The sequence below is a fragment of the Colletotrichum jinshuiense genome, chromosome 2 (genome assembly GCF_051148585.1).
Source record: "Colletotrichum jinshuiense chromosome 2, complete sequence".
NCBI lineage: Eukaryota > Fungi > Ascomycota > Sordariomycetes > Glomerellales > Glomerellaceae > Colletotrichum > Colletotrichum jinshuiense.
Genome location: NC_139309.1, coordinates 3,541,792 through 3,568,664, shown reverse-complemented (window position 1 = coordinate 3,568,664; position 26,873 = coordinate 3,541,792). Strand labels below are relative to the sequence as shown.

At 52.8% G+C, this 26,873-nt stretch overlaps 8 protein-coding genes across 8 annotated transcripts; 7 read left to right on the top strand and 1 right to left on the bottom strand.

Annotated features, from left to right (window-relative positions):
- Positions 1-778: 778 nt before the first annotated feature.
- Positions 779-3,433, top strand: EsH8_II_000941 (kinase-like domain-containing protein; the record flags this gene model as incomplete). Its single annotated transcript, XM_083264239.1, has 2 exons — positions 779-3,031; positions 3,080-3,433. 2 exons carry the CDS (start codon positions 779-781, stop codon positions 3,431-3,433), a joined length of 2,607 nt encoding a protein of 868 aa, XP_083121561.1.
- Positions 3,434-4,195: 762 nt separating this feature from the next.
- On the top strand, positions 4,196-5,938 carry EsH8_II_000940 (SWIB/MDM2 domain-containing protein; the record flags this gene model as incomplete). Its single annotated transcript, XM_083264238.1, has 4 exons — positions 4,196-4,292; positions 4,393-4,670; positions 4,738-5,352; positions 5,411-5,938. 4 exons carry the CDS (start codon positions 4,196-4,198, stop codon positions 5,936-5,938), a joined length of 1,518 nt encoding a protein of 505 aa, XP_083121560.1.
- Positions 5,939-6,362: 424 nt separating this feature from the next.
- EsH8_II_000939 (SDR family oxidoreductase) lies at positions 6,363-7,286 on the top strand (the record flags this gene model as incomplete). Its single annotated transcript, XM_083264237.1, has 2 exons — positions 6,363-6,606; positions 6,703-7,286. The coding sequence occupies 2 exons, from the start codon at positions 6,363-6,365 to the stop codon at positions 7,284-7,286; spliced, it is 828 nt and encodes a 275-aa protein (XP_083121559.1).
- A 332-nt stretch (positions 7,287-7,618) lies between these two features.
- EsH8_II_000938 (Mo25-like protein) lies at positions 7,619-8,969 on the bottom strand (the record flags this gene model as incomplete). Its single annotated transcript, XM_083264236.1, has 4 exons — positions 7,619-8,104; positions 8,166-8,647; positions 8,736-8,793; positions 8,865-8,969. The coding sequence occupies 4 exons, from the start codon at positions 8,967-8,969 to the stop codon at positions 7,619-7,621; spliced, it is 1,131 nt and encodes a 376-aa protein (XP_083121558.1).
- A 1,066-nt stretch (positions 8,970-10,035) lies between these two features.
- On the top strand, positions 10,036-13,502 carry EsH8_II_000937 (isoleucine--tRNA ligase ILS1; the record flags this gene model as incomplete). Its single annotated transcript, XM_083264235.1, has 4 exons — positions 10,036-10,110; positions 10,212-10,565; positions 10,627-12,328; positions 12,394-13,502. 4 exons carry the CDS (start codon positions 10,036-10,038, stop codon positions 13,500-13,502), a joined length of 3,240 nt encoding a protein of 1,079 aa, XP_083121557.1.
- Positions 13,503-14,995: 1,493 nt separating this feature from the next.
- On the top strand, positions 14,996-16,724 carry EsH8_II_000936 (uncharacterized protein; the record flags this gene model as incomplete). The annotated part of the gene is made up of 4 exons (XM_083264234.1): positions 14,996-15,092; positions 15,192-16,176; positions 16,405-16,488; positions 16,595-16,724. The coding sequence occupies 4 exons, from the start codon at positions 14,996-14,998 to the stop codon at positions 16,722-16,724; spliced, it is 1,296 nt and encodes a 431-aa protein (XP_083121556.1).
- A 2,069-nt stretch (positions 16,725-18,793) lies between these two features.
- EsH8_II_000935 (RAVE protein 1 C terminal-domain-containing protein) lies at positions 18,794-23,265 on the top strand (the record flags this gene model as incomplete). The annotated part of the gene is made up of 8 exons (XM_083264233.1): positions 18,794-18,874; positions 18,952-19,140; positions 19,295-21,571; positions 21,643-22,074; positions 22,131-22,377; positions 22,433-22,683; positions 22,756-22,984; positions 23,039-23,265. The coding sequence occupies 8 exons, from the start codon at positions 18,794-18,796 to the stop codon at positions 23,263-23,265; spliced, it is 3,933 nt and encodes a 1,310-aa protein (XP_083121555.1).
- Positions 23,266-23,964: 699 nt separating this feature from the next.
- Positions 23,965-26,673, top strand: EsH8_II_000934 (OPT oligopeptide transporter protein-domain-containing protein; the record flags this gene model as incomplete). Its single annotated transcript, XM_083264232.1, has 7 exons — positions 23,965-24,333; positions 24,438-24,559; positions 24,625-25,789; positions 25,936-26,081; positions 26,158-26,372; positions 26,428-26,540; positions 26,599-26,673. The coding sequence occupies 7 exons, from the start codon at positions 23,965-23,967 to the stop codon at positions 26,671-26,673; spliced, it is 2,205 nt and encodes a 734-aa protein (XP_083121554.1).
- Positions 26,674-26,873: the final 200 nt, after the last annotated feature.

The following is a 26,873-nucleotide window of genomic DNA, read 5'->3' as shown; positions in this document are numbered from 1 at the left end:
AAACGGAGAAGCCTATCGATCAATTGGGAGTTGGGTAGGAAGTTATCACATTATGTGCTTCGTGGAAGCTGCGCAGAACTACCTTGCTCACCATGCGGCTCTTTGCCTTGCTACAGTCATGACCTCCATACCAATGATACCATCACGCCCCTGACATTTTTCAGCGAACCCGTGACTCTACCAGAGAAAAGGGACAGCGGATAAGGAAGGCACTTCGACCCCAGCTTCGACGTCCAATCACTGCCCATGCACTCCGGTTGCTCTACCACTACCCTACCACTGTCACTTCCGCGCTGCTGTCACTGGGGGCCTGCCACGCAGCTACCACTATCTCCAATTTACGGAGTACCCTTCCATTCACCACCACCTTCGTTACCTTGCGCCTGCCTTACCAGCTTACCTAGCTAGCACCTAGGGACCCCATACAGTGGTGGATTGTGCACCTGGGCCCAATTCTGTAGGTACCTGCAAGACTGCACCTGCACTGTACCGCAGGACCTGTTGTCGGCTCCAATACTTGGCCTTCCTGACTTCACTTCTCCTATCCGCTTTTATCGCTTTAATCGTGCTGCGCCGCCGCGTCGTACCTTACCTTACTTACCTCACCTCACTTCACCTCGCCTCACCATACCTCACCCGTCCTACGAGGCATCCGGAGCCACACTCGTTATTATTTCTGCCGTTCCTCCTATCCGCACCATTTTCCCTATCGTCGTTTTGTCGCCTCTCTTCACCTTTCCATCCCTGCCCACTGCCCGCCCGCTCTTGAACACGAATCATGAATGGGGACCTCAGTCTCTCGAGGGCCCTAGGAGGTTTACGAATAGCCAATCCAGATGATGCCTCACCGGTCAATGCCCAAGATGCAGATGTTCTGTCTCCAACCGGTCGTCAGCCCGAACGCCAATCCGACGCTCATCTAATACCCCTCGACAATCCAAGCGTACAACAATCCACAAGTCCTTATGGTTCTACCCCGACTTCAGACAGTCTCCTGTCTCCCATATCCCACACACAATCATCCGAAGGGGCAGGCTCTGTCCACGATGCCTCTCCAAGCCTCGTCGAACCACACCGAACGAGCCCCAGCGCTGCGATGCGAGCAGATAACTACCGACAGCCGGCGTCATCATATTCGGATTTCGAGAGAGCCCCTGTCCCTGGCAGTCGCTCCTCAGTATCCCCGACAGCACGTCCAATCTCTGGCATGTACGGCCATTCGCCCATGGCACCCGAAGATGGACGGGCGCCACCCCACCAAGCGCAGATGCAAACCGAGTGGTCGCGACATTCTGTACATGGCATGCTTGCTAGGCAAGATTCAGGAAATGGACTAGGCTACCCAGGCTCAACACCAACAAGGGAACTAAGCCACAGAGAACGATCTACAAATCCTGCTCGCCAATCTCAACTCCCTCCCAGCTCCGGACCGTTGCCGCCGCGAAGAAGTTCCAAAGGCATGGGAGGTGGCTATGTCTCGGCATCTGCAGTCCCTTCGGGTCAGCGAGACTCCTATGGGCCGGAAATGCCACTGCCGACCAGCAGTGAGGAGTGGAAGGATCGCGGTGCCGCTGTTGGTGTGCGGAGAGAAACAGACGCGAATGGCAAAACGGTGATTCGACACGTCAAGAAGGGAGTTAGAGACTTTGCTTTTGGCCGCGTGCTCGGAGAAGGCTCCTACAGCACAGTCTATTTAGCCACCGACCGACAAACACTCAAAGAATACGCCATCAAAGTCCTTGAGAAGAAACACATCATCAAGGAGAAGAAAATTAAATATGTCAACATCGAGAAGAACACGCTCAACCGTCTTACCGAACACCCAGGCATCGTTCGCCTCTACTACACGTTCCAAGACGAGGCCTCTTTATACTATGTCCTCGACCTTTGCAACGGCGGCGAGCTATTAGGGGTGCTCAAGAAAACAGGCACCTTTGATCTGGAGTGTACAAGGTTCTACGGCGCTCAGATTCTTGACGCGATTGACTATATGCATTCAAGGGGGGTAATCCATCGTGATCTCAAGCCAGAGAACGTTCTTTTGGATGATCATATGCATGTCAAGATCACCGACTTTGGTACAGCGAAGTTGCTCACGGACCCCAGGGAGGCGCAGAACGCTGGCGATGGGGCAAGGGGACTGCCGGAGAGTAATCGCGGCGACGCGGAGGATGACAGCCGGGCAGCTTCATTTGTGGGCACAGCCGAATATGTCAGCCCCGAGCTCTTGACCAGCAAGAACGCCTGCAAGGCAAGCGATCTCTGGGCCTTTGGTTGCATAGTATATCAGCTGTTGGCCGGCCGTCCACCTTTCAAGGCCGCCACAGAATACCTTACGTTCCAAAAGATTGTCAATCTGGAGTACGACTTCCCAGCCGGCTTCCCACCAGCGGCTCGGGACTTGGTTGAGCGATGCTTGGTTTTGGACCCAGCGCGCCGTCTCACAGTTGAACACATCAAAAACCACGAGTTCTTCGATGGTCAGCAATTTGGCAAAGGCCTATGGAGAACCAAAGCCCCGCGGCTCCGGCCTTATAATCCCGTGCCTCAGGAACCGACTCTAATTCAACTTAATGGCATGGCCAACAGTCCTAATCCTGTCGGAACCCCAAGAAGTTCCCAGCCACAAAGCTCGGTCATGAACGGCAGCTCTCGGCCGGCCAGAATTATCACAGAATTACCCCCACCGACCCAATTGGATATCGAATGGTCTCCAGTCTTGACAAGAAATAATGAGAGAATCCTTAAACTAGGCGATTTGATGGTCGTCTCGAGTCCACTGCCCAGCGGCGCTCACGGCAAGGGTGGGGAGCACGGCGAGGGACACAAAAAGCTCTCCAGATTTTTTGGCGGAAGCACAACCAAAAAGAGACAAAGACTGGTCATGGTGACATCGAGTGGCCGGATTCTGCTGGCGCCAGCCGGCGGGGACGAAAAACGTGCTAAGCAGGAGATATCATTACTATCCCCCGAATGCTCGTGGAGAACACAACTTGACATGAAGGGACAAACCGTGTGGTGTGTCGACGCGGTAAGTATCCTGGACAAAAAGTCTCGCCGCTCATCTAAGATCCGACAGGGGGGCGTCCACTACACATTCGAGGAGCCCAAGGGCAGTCCCAATTCTTCCGAACACGGGTCGACAGCCAACGACTGGATAGAGTCTCTGGAAAGAGCAAAAGAGCTAGCATTGTCCCAAAATCTAACCGGTTCCTATACTGGTGATAACGGCTTTGGAGACATGTCGGCAGTCCCAAGCCCATCGAGTACCCTTGGTGGAAGAGGGTCTTACCCTGACGGCTTCGGCGTCAGCGACCGGTCTGGCCGGAACCATCTCAGCAAAAGCCAAGCTAGCTTGGAAGATTCATCTTCTACCAAGCGCAATCGATTCAGCAAACGACAGTCTAAGAATGGGCTTGGAGCACAATTTTGATCACCACAACGAGGTTATTCTGCAGCAAATATGGAGTCCATCATTGGTCGCGATAGGTGAAGTCAGCCTCAGCGCTTCCGAGCGGAGAACTAGCAGGGAGGCTAATGAGAAGTTTGTAATGTGACGGAATTGAGTTTGGAAGTAAGCATTAGGGAGCGTGGCGTATCGTCGGCTATGCACTCTTCAACTACTTGACCTTTTGCTAGAGAAATTCTGCGAGTTCATCGCTCGGTGGAAGCATTCACGAACCAAGGGCCTTACTATTGGGAGTTTGAGAGGGTTTAATAGGAACCAGTGAGCAAAGGTTAGCCCTCTGGTTTGAGTACCATCATGATGTATACGCTTAGCTCTAAAACGCGACGGTCTCGACTCAAGCAAAGCAATTGACTTGGCCCTCGGAAGGGTCACTTATGAAAGATGGAGTCTATCATTGGTTGGTGAGCTATAGGCATGAAACCACGATCGTAAGTGTGGCTCGAAAATCTATATCTCAGTAGTGTGGCGCAGTTGTGGTATGGAGGCTCGACTCAAGCAAAATAGTGGGTCCAACGCGGACCAGGCCGTTGTTGGCCAATTGCACTTGTCTGAGACGCTACAGTATGCCTTGCGCCTGCGCCGCCAGCCCATTCACTTTTGCATACGCGCGTTGGTCAACGACGCGACTCCTAGCATTTGGTAACGACGTCTTCGTTCGACCTGCTCAGTGACACAATTTCCGTCAGTTTTTGCTCTGCGCGCATCCCATCAAGAGCCACCGCTATAATGCAGCCCCAATACCGCCAATACGCCGCCCATGCTGGCGCACCGCAAGTTCCCCAGCGGGCTCCACATGCCCCAAATCAACGGAGAGGCGGCATCGGTATGCCCGTTCCTTAGCCTTTTGACCGACACGATACATCCTTTCCTTTGCCCAAGTTGCAACAACGTCAAGTTTGAACTAGCTGACATGCCGCCTAAAGGACCCATCATGCCTCCGGGCCATCATCCGCAAGCTGCCATGAATCAGGCTGCCATGGCGCAACATCATCCTCCTGGCCAGGCACTCACGAGCGAGTTGGCGAAGCGCCGAAGTCGAAAGCCCACCGATAAGACATTGCCGGATGGCGTTGAAGATTGCATCACAGATTCTGAGGTCGCTCAGAGATACAAGGAATTGCGCGATTTTGAACGCCGTCTGGACGCAACAATGACGCGCAAACGGCTGGACATCGTCGAGGCTGTCGGTCGGGATGCAAAGGTTAGCAGAGTTACTCGAGCAACATCAAGTATCGCATGTGGCACAGCGACTGATTGTTGAAATTTAGCGCTACAAGACGCTTCGCGTCTGGATCAGCAACACGGTCGAAGACCAGGCATGGCAGGGAAGTGGACTCAGCGTCGACAGTTTCGATTTTACTCCTAGCGCCGAGCCTTCGTACCGAGTCAAGGTCGAAGGCCGTCTTCTCGAAGACGGACAAGACGAACCTGCAGAGGAGCATGCCCAGAACTCGGATCACGTGGCAGAAGACGGCAGCGCCAGCTCGAGGCGGCAAAGCTCCGCGCCCACAACTCAGAAACATCGTTTCTCGCACTTCCTGAAAGCCCTCAATGTCGACTTTGACCGGAGCCGCTCAAGGGCTGCGTCAGATCAGACTGTAGAATGGAAGAAGCAGCCTTCGCAAAATGTGGCGACCGGGTCAGACTTTGACGAATTCACCTTCAAGCGGAGTGGTGACGAAAACATGAACATCGCCATCAACCTGCATCGCCAGGAAGATCCAGAGCGTTACCTGCTGAGCCCCGAGCTTGCCGATATCGTAGACATGACGGACGCGTCCCGACAAGAGGCCGTTCTGGCTGTCTGGGAGTATATCAAGATGATGGGTCTGCAGGAGGATGAAGAGAAGCGCAACTTCCGCTGCGACGAACTTCTGAGAAAGGTAGAAAGCAACCCGTGTGCTCAAGAATTATGGTTCTTCGACCCTGACATTTATGCAGATTGTCAACGGTAGCGACGTTGGAATCATTCCCAACTTGAATGACTACATCCAGCCTCACCTCCGGCCGCTACCCCCCGTCAGCCTACCGTACACCGTTCGAGTTGATGAGGAATTCCATAAAGATCCCCTACCAACCATATACGATGTGCGGGTAGCGGTTGACGACCCACTGCGGGCCAAGTTGGTGCCTTTTGTCACAAACCCGGCATACGCGAGCGCCCTAAAGGAAGTTGCCGCAATGGACGAGCAGCTGGCAACACTAGTGTCCGCCGTTGCAAGCTCAAAGGCGAAACACTCATTCTTCACATCGATGAGTCAAGATCCTGCCAACTTCGTGACAAGCTGGATTAGCTCCCAGAAACGAGACTTGGAGGTAATCATGGGAGAAGCCACAAGAGGTGGCGGCGAGGACGCCACAGGAGATGATTGGCGGCGCGGTGGCAAGGACAGTGTCTGGGCGACTTCGAACGCGCGTGAGAGTGTCAGTGTCATGCTGGCCAAACAGCCCACGCAGACTTCGCGGTAATGGGCTTAACGGCAGACTCTGGGACGCATTGTATTATTCTGAATTGTTATAAGGGGGCCCCCTCTGTAGGTGAGGTGGGCTCTGGATAGAAAAGAGGGGCGTCTATGGTTGAGGTGTCAGCTTCTGGTAATGTGTGACGTCGAATTGGCTTTCTACTACAATGAACCTAGTCGGTCACAATTAGCTGTAAGTCGACGGCAAGTTCCCTACAGAAGCCGCCGATCTTGCGAGTGTGAGATCCGCTGTCAGCGTGTGTTAACGGCGATAAAGCTAAAGTCCGTAGCGGTGATTTCCCCGCAGATGGGATTGGATTGCCGTCCGACGTTAAGCACATTCCAATGTGACAGACTGGCGGTTTGTAACAAAGTGAAAAATCTATTGCAAATAAACTACATTAAAGTCATCATCTTTCCTCTGAGAAACTATGGCATCTGTCTTTGCTTCTGGTAACACGGCCGTTATCACAGGCGGCGCCTCGGGCATTGGCCTGGCTATCGCTAAGAAATGTGTCGGCCACAACATGAAAGTTCTCATTGTCGATCGTAACGCAGAGCTACTCGAAAAGGCTAGGAAGAATTTGAACGAAGCCGTCGCGACGTTTGAGTTAGATGTTAGCCTATCCCAGGACTGGGAGAAGCTGAAGGCCGAAATTAACAATGCCTTTGGAGGTTCGTCGCCTAGCTTGAAATACCTACATACATCATCCTTCGCAGTATCGATCTATTTTTGCAATAGAACCGTAAAACTAACCGCGCCTGTTCCAGAAAGCATTGATCTGCTGGTTCTGAATGCCGGCATCGGGCCCAAATCGAGCTGGCAGGACCCAGCCAGCTTCCACAGAATCATCGACACTAATCTCTACGGCGTCTTCAATGGTATAAGCAGTCTGCTACCTCTTGTGGGAAACGGGCAGTCGTCCAAGTCAGCTATCGTCATCACAGGATCTAAGCAGGGCATCACGAACCCGCCAGGAAACCCAGCTTATAACGCCAGCAAGGCGGCTGTCAAGTCCCTCGCCGAAGGTCTCTCCTTCGATCTGAGAGACACGGCCACGACGGTGCATCTCCTAGTTCCGGGCTGGACGTTTACCGGCCTTGCTGGTGCTGTTCATGGCAAAGAAAAGCCAGCGGCGGCCTGGACCCCGGAACAGGTTGCCGAGTATCTGGAACAGAAGATGGCGATGGGCTTGTTCTATATCATATGTCCAGACAACGAGGTGACCGAGGATCTGGACCGTAAGAGAATGCTCTGGAGTGTCGGGGACATCATTGATGGACGGCCACCTCTAAGCAGGTGGCGCGAAGACTACAAGGACGAGGCACAGGCATGGATAGCCAAACAGCAGTGAGACGGACACAGCAAGACATACGCAATGTGATACTAGTTGTATCATGATGTAAACAAGAAGCTGTTTCTCGCTGTCATTTATCGAATGTGACGAAGTTCAACCCAGCCACGATGAACCATATATTTGATGCCCCTTGCCTTGGGAATCCCGCACCTCGAACGCCGGACGCAAATGCATGTCCCATCGCCACGTAATCTCACTCGCACTCTGACCACTGCAATGAACCTCCAACGCATCTCCGATATAGCACCGCTCTTTCAAAGCAAGATGGTCGAGCCTCGTTGCTCACCATGTACGTCAACAAGACAAGAGTCCGCAACTCCTGCTTCAAACTAGCTGCCACCTGGCATACCGTGTCTCTGAGGTGGTACTGGGTTCGGCGGCATGTTTCTGATTTGCTTGATCAAAAATTCTCTTTCATCGATGAATTGTTCGTCATCAGTCCTGTCTTCCAAGAAATGAGACAGGAAGGTGAGTAACTTCTCCCGGTTCATGAGCAAAATCTTTTGGACAGCAATGGACTTGTGTGGGTTAGCCACAAAGACCTTGAAGACGTGAAAGCCCTCGTATTGGACCATCTTGCGATCGTCCCTCAGGAGATTCATGCAGATCTTGAGGTGCTCCCCACGATCCACATAGGCGGTCATAACGCTGTAGTTGGAGCGATCCAGCAGAATCTCGCCAAGGAGCTTGATGGACTGCCGCTTGGTAACATAGCTGTTGGACTGTACGAGAATGTTGTTGTACTTGTCGAAGAAAAGATCGAAGTTTACCGACAGGTACCTCGGTACCAGCTCTTTGTGTTTTGTGAGAAGTTCCTAGATAGTGTGTATTAACGTTAGAAATAACCTCCCCGGGCAACTGGGCATGAGAACCTACCCTGAATGTGGTGAAAGCATCCGCTGCTACCTCAAAGGAGCTCTTATCAACCCAATCGAAAAACCTCCAAAAGACGCCATTACCACTCTGCCGACGGTCCCTATCAATCAAATTGATACCCTTGCTGCTGGAACCTGACTCCTCATTGTCGTCGTACAAGATTATGGCTGCGGCCGCCTCTGACTTGAGGACCTCGCGAAGAACGGAGCCAGCAGGTGTTGCGCTCTCCTTGTGTTCATATCCTCGGCACAGCTCGAGTAGTACTTGTGGGCGGTTGTTGACAACATAGGACAATGCTAGAGGATCGCTCTTGGGAGAGGCGGTGGATGGGCGAAAGCGGAAAACGTAGGAGAAGATGACCTGGGTGTCTTTCCGAGATTCGAACGGTAGGCGCCAGAGATTAACAGCAAGCAAGTATAGAAGGTCTTCTTCAATCAGGCCGGTGATGAGCTGATATATTTGTTCGGGACTGCTATCGGCTTCTGGATCGAAGTTAGCCGTGGAGGCCAAGAGTGAGGAAGGGCGAAGGTGGGTTCAGAGGCCAGCAGGAAGAGAAGGGTCGATGCATACCCTGTGTGCCTTGCAGAATGAACTTCATCTGGTTGAGGACTTTGGCAAGCTCTTCGGCCTGTATACCAAGATCATGTCAGCAGTCTGGCCGAGAAATCCATGCAGATAGGACGGGAGTAGGCAACGAACCTTGGCACCGCCATTTGGCCCTTCGAGCTTCGTCACATGGTCCCTGGCCTGCTTGGGCAAATCAACGGCGGGCCTTGTCCTGGCCCGGCCGAAGAGAAACGACATGACGGTGGGCGCGAGTGAGAACGAAAATGTGCGGCCGAGCCTCTAATGCAATTGACGGTTGGGGGGCGTCGGGTATGTTCTGCAGTACCAAAAGAGGCCGAGTCGGTCGAGGACGGGGAGCGGGTGCTGGCTGAACACAGTGACAATCAGCTCCCGTATCGGAACCTTAGATGATGGTCCCTCGGCCGTTCGAGAAAGGGGTATGAGGGACCCTGTCGACGACGGTTGTAGGTTGTTCGCAGGGCAAGCTCTGTTAAATATCTCGTAGATGATGCGATAGTGCGCAATAGAGAGAATTAGAGGAGAGGAGAGGGACAAATAGCGTGGCGTTAAGTGAGGTCAGGTCAGATCGGGTTGTTTACGATAATAATTGTAGGTGGGTGTCCCGCCAGGCAGGAGTGGCGTTGCTCGCGCGATGGCAGCGGTTGCTTGGACACCTGCCTCTAGGCTAGGTACCTCGATTCGGTGCTCTTTGGGCAGGTATAGTCCCTTTGCTAGGCGCCATGTACGTGAACAGCACAGGTGGAAGTAGGTGCGAATTGCATAGGGACAAGGGCTGATAGGCCTGTGCCTGTTCTTGGATAATGGACAGGGAGAGGGCACATTGATTGATGTACCTCCCCTCACCGCATAATTGGGCTGCTTGATCCCGTACCTCAAACCGGCTTAGTAAGGGAGGACCAGTACGAGAAACGGTACCTTGCAACGACAACCGATTGCCCCGCGCTTGAGATAAGTCAATTGAAAAATTACCCCACTGACTCACTCTCCCACCAAAAGAACCCCTCCAAATCAGTGTCACACCAAAGATCTCGAGCGCAATCTTTGGTCTTGACTCACTCAATCCTTCTGCGTTCCCCTTATCCTCTTGAGCCGCCGTCCTTGATAATTCGGCCTGGTACACTTTAGGAGGCCGTGGCGCAACATCATTTCTTCTTGGTCATATACTGACTATCAGATCCTCGCGCCGTATTCGGCTTTTAAATCTTCAAGTTGCCTGAACCACGCCCACAACCCCGCTACAGTCTCGTCGTGTTCGGCACCGACAACATCCTCGTTTGACATCATGTCCATCGATTTCCCGAAGGAAGAGGAGGCTATCCTTCAGAGATGGCGCGAGATCAAGGCATTTGAGCGCCAGGTGAGCTCTCTCCGCCCCTGCTCAAACTTCCCGCTGCTATTTCCTTGACATCTTCGACTCTCCGCGGTTGCTTCCTGTTACTGACAATCGACTCCGGGTAGCTCGAACTGACTGAGGGCAAACCCCTCTACACTTTCTACGATGGTCCTCCCTTCGCTACTGGCCTACCTCACTACGGCCACTTGCTGGCCTCCACCATCAAGGACATCATCCCGAGATATTGGTCCATGAAGGGCTTCCACGTTGAGAGGCGCTTCGGCTGGGACACCCACGGCTTGCCCATCGAGCATGAGATCGACAAGAAGCTGGGTATCTCTGGCAAGGCTGCTGTCATGAAGCTTGGCTTGAAGAACTACAACGCCGAATGCAGATCCATTGTCATGCGCTACAGCGAGGAGTGGCGCCATACCGTCGAGAGACTCGGCCGCTGGATCGACTTCGACAACGACTACAAGGCAAGTAGATCCCGCGTCAAATCTACACAATCATTTTGTGCTGACATGTTTTTGCTTAAAGACCATGGACCCAACCTTCATGGAATCTGAATGGTGGGTCTTCAAGCAATTGTTCGATAAGGGCGCTGTCTACCAGGGCCACCGTGTCATGCCTTACTCCACAGCCCTGACGACGGCATTGAGCAACTTCGAGGCCAATCAAAATTACCAGGACGTCAGCGATCCTGCCATCGTCATCTCCTTTCCCCTGCTTGACGATCCCGAGACTCACTTGCTGGCTTGGACGACGACTCCATGGACCTTACCATCTCATCTGGGCCTGGCCACTCACCCGGATCTCGAGTATATCAAAATTCAGGACGAGAAGTCTGGCAAGAAGTACATTCTGCTCGAGAAGCTACTTGGCACTCTGTACAAGGATATCAAGAAGGCAAAGTTCAAGATCCTCGAAAAGATCAAGGGCAAGGACATGCTTGGCTGGCAGTACGAGCCCCCTTTCAACTACTTTTACGAGGAGTACAAGGACGTTGCCTTCAAGGTTCTGAACGCCACCTACATCACCGATGACAGCGGTACGGGTATCGTTCACCAGGCACCGGCTTTTGGCGAGGACGATTACAATGTCGCCGTTGCCGCCGGCATTGTCACTGAGAACAGACCCCCTCCCGATCCCATTGACGACAGCGGCCACTTTACCAGCCGCATCTCTGACTTCGCCGGAATGCACGTCAAGGAGGCTGATAAACACATCATTAAGCATCTGAAGGGAGCGGGAAAAATCGTGGTTGACTCTACACTCAAGCACTCGTACCCTATGTGCTATCGATCCGATACACCTCTCATCTATCGAGCAGTCCCCTCTTGGTTCGTTCGCATTCCCGAGATCATACCTCAAATGCTGGAGAACATCAAGGGCTCGCATTGGGTGCCGTCATTTGTCAAGGAGCGACGCTTTGCCAGCTGGATCGAGAACGCCCGCGACTGGAACGTCTCGAGAAACCGATACTGGGGCACCCCCATTCCTTTGTGGGTCAGTGAGGACATGGAAGAGCGAGTGTGTGTCGGTAGCGTGCAGGAACTGAGGGAGTTGAGCGGCTACACTGGGGACCTATCCGACCTTCACCGAGATAACATTGACCATATCACGATCCCTAGCAAGATGGGTAAGGGCACCTTGAGACGCATTGAGGAGGTCTTTGACTGCTGGTTCGAGTCCGGTAGTATGCCATACGCAAGTCAGCACTATCCTTTTGAGAATGTCGACAAGTTCGAAAAGTCTTTTCCTGGCGACTTCATCGCCGAGGGTTTGGACCAGACAAGAGGCTGGTTTTACACCCTTCTTGTTCTTGGTACACATCTATTTGGACGAATTCCTTTCAAGAACTGTGTTGTTAACGGCATAGTTCTGGCCGAGGATGGCAAGAAGATGTCAAAGCGCCTCAAAAACTACCCAGTTCCCGATATTGTCATGGACAAGTACGGTTCCGATGCCCTGCGTCTTTATCTCATCAACTCGCCTGTTGTGCGTGCCGAGCCTTTGAGATTCAAGGAGTCCGGCGTGAAGGAGGTTGTGCAGAAGGTTCTCCTGCCTCTCTGGAACAGCTACAAGTTCTTTGAAGGTCAAGTGTCGCTTCTCAAGAAGGTCGAGGGCATTGACTACGCTTGGGATCCCAAGGCTCTGTCAAGCAACGAAAACGTCATGGATCGGTGGATCTTGGCTAGCTGCCAAAGCTTGTTGCAGTTCGTCAACGAGGAGATGAGCGGTATGTTCGAGTTCATACTGCGAAGTTACATCTGAGCCCAGCTAACATGTCAAATCACTGATCAGCATACCGACTTTACACCGTCGTCCCGCGGCTCCTTGGCCTCATTGAGAATACCACAAATTGGTACATCAAGCTGAACAGAAGGCGTCTAAAGGGTGAGAACGGTGTTGAGGATACTCAACATGCACTCAACACTCTGTTTGAAGTCCTCTTCACGCTGTGCCGTGGTCTCGCACCGTTCACTCCCTTCATCACCGATACTATCTACCAGAAGCTGCGGCCCTTCATTCCCAAGGAGGCTGAGGCCGAAGACGCGCGAAGTGTCCATTTCTTGCCGTTCCCTGAAGTGCGACAGGAATTGTTCGATGAAGTAGTCGAGCGCAGAGTTGGTAGAATGCAAAGAGTCATCGACCTGGTCCGAGTCTCCCGCGAGAGAAAGGCGGTTGGCCTTAAGACACCTCTTAAGACGCTTGTGGTCATTCATCGCGACCCCCAGTACCTTCAGGATCTTGAGTCACTCTCAACGTACATTAGGGAAGAGATGAACATCAGAGACCTTGTTCTTACGTCGGACGAGGCCAAGTACAACGTTCAGTACAGTGTGACTGCGGACTGGCCAGTGCTGGGCAAAAAGCTCAAGAAGGATATGGCACGTGTGAAGAAGGCACTGCCGACGCTCAGCAGCGATGCTGTCAAGGAGTACTCGGAGAAGAAGGAGATCCTCGTGGACGGAATTCGGTTGGAGGAGGGCGACCTCGTAGTAAGGCGCGGACTTACGGAGGACGAATCTTCCAAGAACTTGGAGACGAATTCAGACAACGACGTCCTCACCATTTTGGATGCGGAGCTTTATGTGGAGCTGGCACATGAAGGTCTGGCCCGAGAGATCATCAACCGCGTACAACGTCTGAGGAAGAAGGCTCAGCTTCAGCCAACTGATGACATCAAGATGGAGTACAAGGTCATCAGTGACCCTGACAACATTGGCCTGGAGGAGGTGTTTGTGACGCAAACCAAGGTCATCGAGAAGGCGCTGCGGAGACCAGTGGACAAACATGAGGTCACCAAGGTTGAGGGCGAGGTTGAGGGCGAACAGCAGAAGGGGGTGATCGCAGAGGAGGAGCAAGAGGTGCAGCATGCGACGTTTTTGCTTCGCTTGCTTGAGCTGTAGATCTACGATATGTAGATGTATGGGCGACGTGTGCTTGTTGGCAACTTATGATGGCTTTGAATGGTTATATGCCGTGACCCGCATAGTCCGAAGAAGCCTCAGAGTGAAAGCAACCCCCCCCCCCCCCACAAAATAAAATAAAAAGGTAGTTGCCAATTACATTGCTCTATGAGGATTTTATTGTGCTTATTTGGCGTTACGAGCCGCTGCCTGTGGTTTCGTCCCATGTTAGTGATGTGACTGGGGTTCAATTATGTAAATGAAAGACTGGTGGAGGATTACCAGGTAACAGTCTTTCAACCTGAGAAACTCCTTTAAGCACTTGTCCTTGTGAACGGCATTATAGTCTGCGACGATGCATTTGCCGTACATAGAAGCCTGTGAATATGGGCACCATCAGCGCTACTGCCCGGATGGTGCAACCCCGGGAGCTGGGAATAGAATTCGAGGTGCTGGCTGACCAGCAAACTCACCTCTGCTGAGCATTGGCCGACGGCAGCAGCAAGTTTTTGAATGGGCCGTGTACGAACCATGGCAGTGGGAATTGTTTGGCCAAGGTACGTTTAATTGTTCCTTCGCAATTGTATAGAACGGGTGCGGGGGGGTGAAGTTGGAGGTTGAGAGGCAGAGTGGTTTTTTGAAGCTTGACGGCTCTAGGTCTAGGATACGTAAAAGTAATTACCAAGCGTAAGCAATGTAGGTGGTACCTCAGTTAGGGAGGTCTGGGAGAGAGGGAAAGCTTGAAAATGCATGCAGCTAGTGAGATGGGTTGAGCCCATGTTAAGTTTTATGGGGTTATGCAAATATACATATAGCTTAGAGCGGGCGGGACTGAAAGTACAGCAGACACATTGACACAGGGTCAAGCATTTAGACCAATCAGAGTCTCGTCGCGACTCCAAGGTGCAGCGCAACCCAGCCAACTGCAGCGGGTCCACACAGCATCTGGCCTGCTGCCCACCGCTTTGTCGCAACAGAAGCGAGACGTGGGTGGACGCGAAATAAACAGACCTGAAAAAGACGGGAGGTCGGGGAGCTCTGGCAAGTACCTTGCTTCAAGGCGAGGCGCCGCTAAGACACCAGACCTTGTCCTCGACTTTGGATGCTCATCCTCGACCTGGCCACGACCTTGCCGTCGTTCAGTCGCATTCATTTCGCAACCTGACCTGCGCGCGATGTGCATGGCAGGTTCACCAGCGCCCTGACCGATATATTGTCATTGTTCCCTTCCTTTCAGCGTTCCTGTGCGAGTCTTGCGACGCGACTAAACGTCCACCCAAAGATATTCTGACTTAGGTTGTTTCGCGCATCTCTGTCCCCCAGTAAATTTTGTCGTGATCAAATGTATCTAGCATTTTTGGCCTACGGTACCTCGACCTCGACCTAGGCTCTCGGCAACGCGACTATAGCTGCAATCGCAACCCCGGCCACCATCAACACTACCAAACATTCTAACGCCATCTTATTATGCTCCCAGCTCGGCGCCAGTTCACATGCCGTCGCTGCCGCATCGCCCAGCGCTGGCTCCTCGTGACGGCATATCCAGCTTCGTGTCCGTCCAAAGCTCCGAGTCTTACTACAGTGACGGAGGTGAGTAAACCCTCGTCTGCTTGAGCAGTTGTCTATCTGTGCTTCTCGCCCCGCGACCGACGTTCCCGGAAATCACATTGCGACTAACACACACCACAGAAATCGCTATTTTGCACGATGTCGTCTCGGCCGCACAGGAGAACCTTAACCTCCTCCCGGAGGGTGAACGATTGGCAACGAACGCACTTTTCCAAGCTTACGACGCCGTTCTACCGCTTCACGGCATTGATCCGGAAGAAGACCATCACATATCACGCCTCGTTTTTCGAGTTGGCGGCGAGCGCGGCGATGGATCGCTTCTGGATAAATTACGCGCCGTCCTGTCAAGGATGGGCATCGGGCTCGAGTTCGATAGTCGCAGCGATGGCTCTAGGGCGCTGTCAGATCATGGCGACGGCGCAGGCCACAGAGAGGCTTCTCCCCCATCGCCAGTTCTCACAGCAACAGATCAGAGCTCTGACACGACAGAAGACGACCTCTCCGAAGAGTTCCGACCAACCCAACCCGACGAATTTAAGTCTCTGCCGCAATCCTTCGAGGCGGACCAATTTGACGATCCTGCATATCCCCCAAGGCTGATGCGCGCCAACTGGGGGCCGAACCACTTCAATGCGAAGGCTCCTGGCCGTCTTAATCCACCATCACAAAGCTACATACCCTCAACAGCTGGAAACACGGAGCAATCCCGTCAAAGTCATCAATCAGGCGTTGGTTCCATTGAGCAACCTGGCGCTAGCGATACTACAGTCCAGCCCGTCGAAGTCGCCAGCGCCCATTTCGTAAAGAATGAGAATGAACCTGCTCCTCCCGTTCGATCTAAACCCATCCGGACAGTTAATTGGCTGCTGCCAACTGATGCTGCCACTGAACCGGCCCAAAATGGAGGCGACCTTACCAATACCAAGCATGCGTCCGAGGCGCATGAGCCCGACAAGCATGAACCTGACGCCCGCGACCCCTCTGTGCATGAGCCCGACGAGCATACCCAGCCAGCCGAGAGTCTTCCCCAAAGCGACGCCGAGCACCGCAAGGAAAGCCCTTTCATCAATGGGCAACTAAAAGAAGATCCCGAAGAGGAGGCACGGTATGCTCTGCTGGAACGACGAGCGAGGAACGCGGCGCGGTATTTGGTACTCCTCAAAGGCACTTCACACTGGAAACAATATGCTCGCGAGAAGCTTGAGCGAACAGCTTTGGCCAGAAGACACATCTTGCGGATGCGGCACTTCGATCCGTGGGAGCTGGTGACAGCTGAGACCAAGTTCAGGGGACGTCGCATTTTCACCTCGCGCCTTCTAACTCTTTGGCTAAGACGCACTGACGATGATATTCTTATGGAGCACCGCGCCTCTGCTCACGCCCAGCAGAAACTCGGTCAGGATATTCTTGCCCTGTGGTCCGCATCTTGTCCAGCATACGCCGAACCTCACCATTCGCCCCGATTCATGGCCATATATCTACAGCAATGGCAATCGGCTTGTTTCGTTTCACAAGGACTTCAGGCACGTGTGGAAGATACCCACAAAAAGCAGGAAGCCCTCCAAGTTTTCAAATTCTGGCGCCATCAATCGTCGTCCTGCGAAAAAGACGCCGCATCGTTCCGCCGGTTTAATGTCATACATGACTCTTTAGGCCAATGGCATATGGGCACGAGTGTTGAGATCTTCAGGGCCAAGATGGGAGTTAAGCTAATTCGAAGCTCCTTATCGAGATGGCAGAGTGCTTGTCGAGCACCGCCTTCTCGCGGTTCAGTTAACCTACATGGGCAGAGGAGAGGTATCGAATATCAGACTGGGCGAGTCCTACCTCGACTGTCGCGGGGAGGGAGTTCTCTTATGGCTATATCAGACCGAATGCTCAAGACCAAAGTTCTTGGCAACTGGCAACGGCAAGCTTCAGCAATCGCCAAGACTAGCACAAGGTCGCGTCGATTCGCAGTGCATCAAGGAGCACAAATGGCACTGGGGTCTTGGCATCTCGACATGGACCGCGGCAGAAGTATCTCTGCATGGGCGCTTCGTGGGTGTTTCTATGTTGGCGTCACCCATGCCTTGAAGACATGGCGTTCAAAGGCAGTTTGGAGATCTAATACTCGAAAGGCGTACGCGCGTTGCAGACAGCATGTCAAAGCCACCTTAACAAAGGGTTACCTTGGACGGTGGAGGGCAACGACTCGCGCCCATACCAACATCAACTGGGAGGCCAATCAGCACCACGTTGTGATGGAACGGGATCGTCTAGTCCACATGCTGGGTACATGGCGAGATGAGAGTAGCAACGACCGGGGTGCTGGGAAGCTTCTGACTGCCGCCTGGGTGGACGAATGGCATGCCATGGCTCGAGACCATGAAGTGACACAGGATCGTACCAAGGAAGCCTGGAGAGTGACATTAAAATCACGGTACTGGAGTCAGTGGCAATCTGCCTTGCTACAACTAAAGAGCAGAGAATATGTTGCACTGGACGTTAGGGAAAGAAATAGCAAGAAACTAGTGCGGCGGCTTTTGCTTCACTGGAAAGGGGATGGGGACTGGAGCGCATCGCAACAATCCATGGCGATGAGAGCAAGCCTTTCAGCTTCGCGGAGAGGCGCTGGGCTCGGGCCAAGTCGCAACTCGGCACCGCTAGCGAGGGCAGTCCATGAGCGGGGCGGCGGGCTGTCACTCAGAGGTTCTAGAATGCAAGAAGTTGGTCCAACCGTCGAAGAGGAGGATCACGACGCACCGGGTTCTGGCGTCGACACAGACGGAGTGGTGGCCGACACGCCTACTCGATGGACAGGGATGGCATCTTCGGTCAGACTACCGTCAATGACGCCGTTCGCTCCACTGCCGACACCATTCGAGCGAGAGCTCCGAGAGCGGTACAACCGGAGCATGCCCACAGCTCCGACAAGTCAACTGAGCAGGCTTTCCTTTGCACAGGCTCAGAGGCTCTCTGTTGCTGACACGCGGCGAATGGACAGTGAGAGCAAAACAAGGGGCTCTGGCAGAAGGGACTGATGGAGAGTTGCTGGCTTAAATGAAATGGTGACACTGGTCTTCGATGAGCACTGATTATATGATATGGTCACGTGGATATTATTTTGGGGGGTTGGAAAACAGAAGAAGAATACCCAAGCTGCATTTGCATGGTGCTGTGCCTCATATTGGAAGGTGGCTATTTATCAGAACAGACGAGGAGCACCACCAGATGATGACTTCGAAGGAGGATAAACCCTTCTCCCCTTTCGCTTGCGCAAGGCAGAAAAGAGTAATACGAAATTCATGGCTCTGCATGAAAACCCGTTTGTAAGTGTGTGTATGCTTGAGACGATGAGATTGAGTCTAAAGTTGAGTCTCATTGCCAGTCTTCTATGTAGCAATAAGATATGCAGGCTAGCGTCATTGCACTGCCAAAAGGGGCCATGGGTGCTTTATCTTATCACAGGGCACCCTGAGGAGGTACGTATCACATACCCCAGGTCTCAAAGGTCCGAGTGTGAAGCAACCTCACGTTATTACTGTTATCAACCTCGCTTCACTCCAAGGCAGCGCGAACCGCTTAATTACACCTCGCTCCATCTCCAAAGCTGAAGCGCAGCCCCCTCCAACCACTGCGAACTGACATCTTTCAAATAGCGGTAGCGGCATCGCGTCACCCGATCATCGCGCTTCCTCCGCCCACCCGAGCAATGCTGCTGCGATCATCCTGCTAGTAGGATGAGAGCAGTCCTCCCAGGCAGGCCGAGGTCTGGGCTCCAAGCTCTTGCAACAGGCTTCTGGGACTCGAGACACTTCAATGTGAGCCATCGGCCACCTTCGACTTCTGCCACTACTGCTACTGCTCAGCCCGCTGACGACTGGCCATTCAATCCCAGGTCTACATAACCGGCAGCGCTTTCACCATCCTTGGTGACTCGGAATCCATCGTTCAGACCATTTACGACGACGACCCGAGCCATCTGCAGACTGTTGCTTTCGATGAATCCTCGGGCAAGATTGCCACATGCACCGAGTCTGTCATTAGAGTCTACAAACCATTTGGACAAACCGAGGATGCGCTTAAGGTGCGTTGAAACATCCTTGCAGTTCCCTCCGACGGCAGGACCTCTCCTTTGACTGGGGATCCGTATTATTCCTCCCTTCACCCCTTCAGCCTGTCGCGCACTTCTGTATTTTGCCACGTTATGCACAACTGCTAACGCCGTATTCACGGGTCAGTGGGGTCTTCAGTCTTCGTTCCCGATTCCCGACCCTCGAAATACCGCCGAAAGTATCTCCCTAAGCTGGGGTGGCTCCGAAGAGCTCCTCGTCGCCCACTCCGCCCTCTACCTGTACTCAACAACCGATGGGCCGACGCAGCTGTGGAGTAAAGCCCTCCCAAACCCTGTGAAAGTAGCAGAGTTGTCGTACGATTCGGCATACATCGCCTCTGTCGGCTTTCAGGATTGTCTCGTCAAGGTCTGGCGTCGGTTGACGTATGGCGCCGATGACGTGCGCTTCGACCTGGCCTACTTGCGGCACCCGGACATCATAACAAGCATCCGTTGGCGGAAACCATATCATATCGAGCAAACCGTCGACAATGTTCTATATACCATATGCGCCGATAGTGTTGTCCGTGTGTGGACCGGTTCTGACACACAAACACCTGGGCAATTGAACCTCTGGGGGGCCATCGACTTGGCTTCGTCTCTCCGGGATCAAAGTCTCAAGTCCAATGTCCCTCCGGCACCACTTCTTACGTTCATCATTGATGGGAGGGAAGTGTCTGCTGCCGCAGAACTGGCTGTTCAGCGTCGCCCGGACCAGGACGGGCAGCGAGATACTGCCGTTGAAAATCTGATTAAGCTTGCGAATAAGAGCCCCGAACTGTGCGTCGCTTCAAATGCCGCAGGAGACATGGCCGTTTTTGCCATGGAGGATGTTGGTTCAAAGACGAGTAAATCTAGGTCCCCTGTCAACTTATCACGCTTCAAGTCACATTTACTTGACTTCCGGTCTTACCAATATGCGGAGATTCAAAGCTACTGCGACCGACAGAACGGGCGACTCCATTTGCTAGTTCATGATTTTGATGGCCAGATTCAAGTCCACGAAGCAGATTTCGTAGACTTCCTCGGCATAGCTACTGGTCAGAATTGCCTCACTCGACGCTGTATCTGGTCGGGTCATTCGGCACCTATCAAGAAAATGGTTCGAAATTTCAGTGGCCGTGCTGTAGTTTCTAGAACTGAAGAGGGCGAGAGCATTGTTTGGACGCATGCTGAAAACAGCAAGTCTAGTCTTTCACGCCAGAGCGTCATTCCAGGAAACGCCCATATCCATCGCATATGTGTCCTGCGCAAAGGTCGTTTCGTCATATTCCTGGAGCACAGCACCATCTCATTGTGGGATTGTCGGCAACAAAGAGCAGCATTGCTAGTCCGCCGATCGTATGATATTCCAGGGAAACCATTGTGTTTATTGATATTGCCACGGCAAAGACTCGAGGAAAATGGAGTTGCACATGTTGCCACGATCACATCGGAGCAGGAAGGGCTCGTCTGGGAAGTCAACCTTCCTCGATACTCCGACCAAGGTGGTGATGCGCATGTCAACGGCCAAACTGAAACTTCAATTCGCGAGTTTTACAAGTTCCAGCTGCAAAATGCCGAAGGAATCGCATATCTCCTACCGGTAGACCCAGCAGGGTCGGCACCTGTTACTTCAGGCTTCCTTGACGTTTTTGCCAGAGACATTGCCATCTCGTACACTCACACCGGTCGAGTAGATTTTTGGACAGCTCGGGTCGACAACACCAGAGATCAAGTGGGATGGCTTTCTACCTCCTCAGCAGAGACTGGACTTTCAGAGCCTGCTCTTGTCAGCGGCAGCACTCTCAAGAAAGCCGCGCTCGTTGATTCCACCAGATCTCAGCTGTCAATTTGGGATATCGGAGGTGCTCGGCTCGAGTTCACACAGGATTACGGCACGAACAATGCCATACAAGACCTTGACTGGACCTCGACACCAGATTCACAATCTATACTTGCCGTTGGCTTTCAATCCAAGGTAGTGTTACTCTGCCAGATGCGTTTCGACTACCTCAACAAAGGACCGGCTTGGGCCGCAGTTCGAGAAATTAGCATTCGTGAATTTACGCCGCATCCGATTGGCGACTCTACATGGCTAGGGGATGGTCATTTAGTCATTGGCTCTGGTAATCAGATGTTTGTTCACGGGAGGGACTACGACCTGTCTGGCTCGTTAGTCAATAGCCTGCAGCTACCACATAGAAAGAACGGCGTCTGGGATCTGTTCGAAGCCGTCCAAAGATTTAATGGCCCGCTACCGGTTTTTCACCCTCAGTTCTTGAGCCAGAGTATTCTTGCAGGCAAGAGCACGGCGGTACGAAAGGTACTCATGTCCCTGCACAAGACGCTCAAGTTTCTCATTGCGGGCGAGACGGTTGATGATTATCTTGGGCTCGACCCGGTAGCTTTTTACGTGGACGAGGTATGTCTTCTACTTGATCCTTGTCATGATAGGGGAAGGGGAGGTACTGACAACGACGACGACGACACCAGGCCTCACCAATGCATGCATCCGGGTCTCACTTCAGTCTCCGAGCGTCAACAGACGAGGCAGACGAAACGTTCAGTGAGGAAACTGCATATGCCATCAATGAGCGGCTGACCAAGGTCGGCCTCCAACAGCTCTCGGGTCATGAGCAAATACAACTGGCAGATATTGTCGAATGTGTTGGGCTGGTAGAGAAACAGCGCAGATCACTAGACGAGAATGGAGCACGATTCATGCTCTTTTTCCGTCAACATGGGCTCCGCAAGGGCCGGACAAGCGAGATACAAATGTCCTGGCGAGAAATTAACTGGGCCTATCACTCAACCAGTCAGGACGTTCTCATTGACTTTGTTACCAAGCAATGTCACGGCACGCTGCGATGGGAGGATGCAAGAGAGAGTGGCATGTTCATGTGGCTGGGCGATCGCAACGCTTTGGTACGTACCCCTTGTTCACCAGTACCTGCCACATGTTGTATTGACGATACATGTAGCGTGCACAGTTCGAGAACGTTGCTCGTAATGAATACACCAAGAGCGAGATGAAGAACCCAGTAGATTGCAGCATCTACTACTTAGCTCTCAAAAAGAAGACCGTCCTCCAAGGGCTTTGGCGCATGGCGCATTGGAACAGAGAGCAAGGGGCGACACAGCGGCTATTGGCAAATAACTTTGATGAGCCCAAATGGCGTACGACGGCTTTGAAAAACGCCTACGCGCTGCTTAGCAAGCGACGCTTTGGTAAGCTGCATCTGTTCCCAACAAAACATACAATGCTAACTCGAAGGACCTAAAGAATACGCCGCAGCATTCTTCTTGCTTGCGGACCATCTACAAGATGCTGTTAACGTCTGTTTAAACCAGCTCAAGGACCTACAGCTTGCAGTGGCGATCGCCCGTGTGTATGAGGGTGATCAAGGTCCGGTGTTGAGAAAGCTCTTGGAAGAGGAGGTGCTCGCTGTGGCAGCTAAGGAAGGCAATCGCTGGCTCGCATCATGGGCTTTCTGGATGTTGAACCGGAAGGACATGGCCGTCCGGGCCTTGATTGTAAGTTTTCCGGCTTCGTCCCTCCGTGACTCATTCTCCCAGGTCCTAACGTGCGCTTGCGCTCTATTTTAGTCACCGGTTTATACCCTAGTCGAAACACCATGCACGCCTGACATGAGATCGAAACTTTTCCTAACAGATGACCCAGCATTAGTAGTGCTATATTCTCAATTGCGACAGAAAACCCTTCAGACGCTTCGCGGGGCGTCGAAGGTTACTCCCCGTGTGGAGTGGGAATTCGTCCTCCACAGCGCCAAACTCTACGACCGTATGGGCTGTGATCTTCTCGGCTTGGACCTGGGTATGTATCACAGAGTCGTTCAGGGATATCTGGTTGAATCTAACAACTTGACAGTTCGCAATTGGGAATTCCTGAAACCGGCTACGAGCACTGCCCATGGGCTAGGTGGGGAGATCAACCCATTGAAAATGCTGCGGCGCCGTAGTTCGTTAGTGGTGGCTGATCTTCCCATGTCGAGCCTCCACGTTGAGATGAGATCAGGCGGACAGGGAAAGCAGTCGGCTCCAACGATTTTCCAGGAACCAGACTCAAGCTCGCTGCTCGACAGCTTCGGCTTCTGATCACCTACAGCATGTATTTGGTTGACATCAGAGTTGTAAAAAAATTTAAATTTGTATGGAGGTATCAAGGGACTAGGCTCCCATACATGTAAATCATTATGCTAGTTGACTGTCAAGGGTGATCAGTGTAGAGTGAGACGGGCACAATGATGATTACTAAGCACATCCGTGGCTCGCACGTCATCGCCCAAGGCAGTATTTGCCGAGTTCCGGCCGGACCAGATCCGCACTAGCGCTGGCAAGGTCAACAGTGGAGGCCTGACGGCGCGCGACTTGAAGGGAACATGGCATTATGTAGGGACCCAACAGATAAGAAATTAATCACGGAAACTCGTATCTCAGCTCCATGCGGCAATGAGGGGCCTCGTCTACACGCTGTCTGTGATTGGGATTTGGTCTATTCATCGCACTTAGCACGACAATCCTTTAATTCTGTAGCCGCCCTACTAAAAGGGAACACTGCACTCTACATCGCGCTACTACCCACACTTAGCAAGCAAGCATTCCCATGCACATACTAGCCGGGTGAGAAGCGGTCCAGTCACCAGGTTGGTCAGCAAGACATTGTCACACAAGGACGCAACACGCTTTCTCTTCTTCCACCTCTGGAGACTTGGGCTTGGGCCTTCAATAATCCTTTCAGCTCTCCGCCTTTCCCTTGTCGCAACGGCAGGCTGTCATCGCGCAGGGAACGCAGACATGGCTCCTGACCGGGGCTACCGCGACGACGACGATACCGTTGGTAACGGCGCGACACCTAGACATGGCACTGATTCCGAGGATACTCTCAAGCAGGGACCCGTCATCCATGGCCACAGTTTCACTCTTCGTGGCATTCTGGTCGGCCTGCTGGTCGGCCTGGTCATTTGCTTCTCGAACATGTACTTCGGCCTACAGACTGGTTGGGTGAGCACCATGACCATGCCAGCCAGTCTGATGGGTTTCGGCATCTTCAAGGCGCTTTCTCGCCACCTGCGGTTTCCCTTTACCCCCGTCGAGAATGTCCTCGTTCAGACGGTGGCCGGAAGTATGGCCATTATGCCCCTTGGTTGCGGGTTTGTTGGTGTAGTATGTCCCCCAGGTTCCTCTTTTCGTTGTCAAGTTCGTCATCTGCCTCTTGTAACCAGAAATGACGAGATTGGCTACATTAACATTGCTGACGAACAAGTTAGATTCCTGCAATGAACTACCTCATGACTTCCGAAGAACAAGGGCCGCTCACCATCAGTCTGTGGAAGCTGATACTATGGTCCCTGGGCCTTTGTTACTTCGGCGTTGTCTTCGCCGTCCCTCTGTAAGTTGGGTGCAGGAAAGCCGTTTATCGAAGTTGAAGATAAGCACACTGATTGTCGAAACCAGCCGTCGGCAGGTCATCATCCGTGAGAGGCTGCGATTTCCCAGCGGTTTCAGCACTGCCGTGCTTATTGGCGTCCTCCACGGTCAGACGCGCAAGGCCGGTCCGGACGCCGTATCGGGCGGCTTCGCGAGCCTGGTACCGGATCAGGACGCTCGGTCGGAGCCACTGCCGGAGTCCGGAAATGATCGCACCGCGATCATTGCAGACCCAGAGAATGCCAACCTCGATGATCAGGACAGTGGGTCTCATCAGGACTGGGCAAACAACATGAGGCTGCTGCTGATATGCTTCGGATTGTCGGGCTTCTATACGCTCTGCTGCTACTTTTTGCCTGCTTTGCGAAATATTCCCATATTCGGCACCAATGCCGCCGGCATTTGGCTATGGACACTGAACCCCAGCCCGGCTTATATTGGTCAGGGCATCATCATGGGCCCTGAGACTACTCTGCACATGCTTCTGGGTGCCGTTATTGGATGGGGCGTGCTCTCCCCACTCGCAAAGTATCGGGGATGGGCACCGGGCTCTATCGACGATTGGGAGACGGGCAGCAAAGGCTGGATTGTATGGGTCTCACTGGCTATCATGCTTGCTGACGCCATCGTCAGCCTTGGTTACATTGCGTTCCGCCCTCTGGCGCAACGATTGCGTGATGGGGGACTCCAGGGGCTTTGGTACCAAGTATTACATCAGTGGCAGCGACAACTAGGAAGTTTGCAACGATCAAATCGTGGCTATTCAGCCTTGGACACTGACGAGGACCGGGATGCGACAAGTACCTCGCGGCTTTTGCCCAATGAAGCACGAAACACAGTTGTTCTTCGTAGATCTTCAGTGTCGACTACTGACAGTTCCAGGGTGGACGAGGCGGACGCACCGCCAGAACAGCTCATTAGCAACAAAGTGGTATTAGTCGGCCTTATATCGTCAGTCTTACTTTGCATCACGACCATTCACATCGTCTTTGGCGATCTTGTCCCCCTCTATGCAACTGTTGTTGCTGTTCTCATGGCACTTCTTCTCAGTATCATGGGCGTACGAGCACTCGGCGAAACCGACCTCAACCCGGTTTCTGGGATCAGTAAACTTGCGCAGCTTTTCTTCGCCCTTATTATTCCGCAGTCACACAAGTCGAGCGTGTTAATCAATCTGGTGGCGGGGGCCGTGGTACGTTACCAAAAAATGCGAGTCTTCAATCAATGGGATTTGTTAAGTTTGCTAACCATCGTTGCGTGTGGCCCTTTTAGTCTGAAGCTGTACGTATAATGTGGTACCGTTGGTGACGTTCCCGTAATGCAAACTAACTTGCTCAGGGCGCTTTACAAGCGGGTGATCTCATGCAAGATTTGAAGACGGGCCATCTTCTTGGAGCCGCGCCAAATGCTCAGTTCTGGGGCCAGGTAATTGGAGCGACAGCGGGAGCCATTGTCAGCGCCTTTGTCTATCAGTTATATACCGCGTGAGTCTGCTCATTCACAATTCGCCTCCAATAATCGTCGCAGGCATGCAACCGCTGACATATTGGTAATATCCAGCGTCTATACGATCCCCGGTGATCTGTTCCAGGTTCCCACGAGCTATGTATGGATCTTCACAGCCAGGCTGGTTACGGGCAAGGGCTTGCCACCCCTGGCTAGGGAGTGGGCTTTCGGCTTTGGTGTCATATTTGCCATCACAACGATATTCAGGACAACGGCAACCGGCAAGGCGTGGCGACCATTGGTGCCGGGAGGAATTGCTGTGGCGGTTGGTATGTGCCTCTGGCGACTCCGGCGGTATATACCTTCGAGCTAACACAACGGCAGGCATGTATAACGTTCCGTCCTTCACTTTGGCCAGAACAGTCGGCGGCATGCTCAGCTGGTACTGGATCTCGAAGAGACGCAAGTCAAGTACGCCTTTGATTGTGCTGGCGTCGGTGAGTCTTGTGGGCCCGTCTGATTTGTTAGCCACGGCTAATATAGCCGTTGCAATAGGGCTTCATCCTCGGTGAAGGGTTCCTCAGCATTGTCAACCTTATTCTACAAAGCATTGGTGTACCCCACTATTAGAGGGTCTTCGGCGCAGGGTCTGTAAAGGGCACATTGGCAGGTTCAAGTAAGGACTTGCAGTGGTGTGTCCCAAACTCGGTCCCGTGTCAGTCATGAACAGTAGTTCAGATCAAATTCCAGAACAGATGTTGAAAAGAGTAGGAAGCTGATTGGTATATTACGGGTGGATGGTCGATGAGAACGTGCGGTATTGGACACCT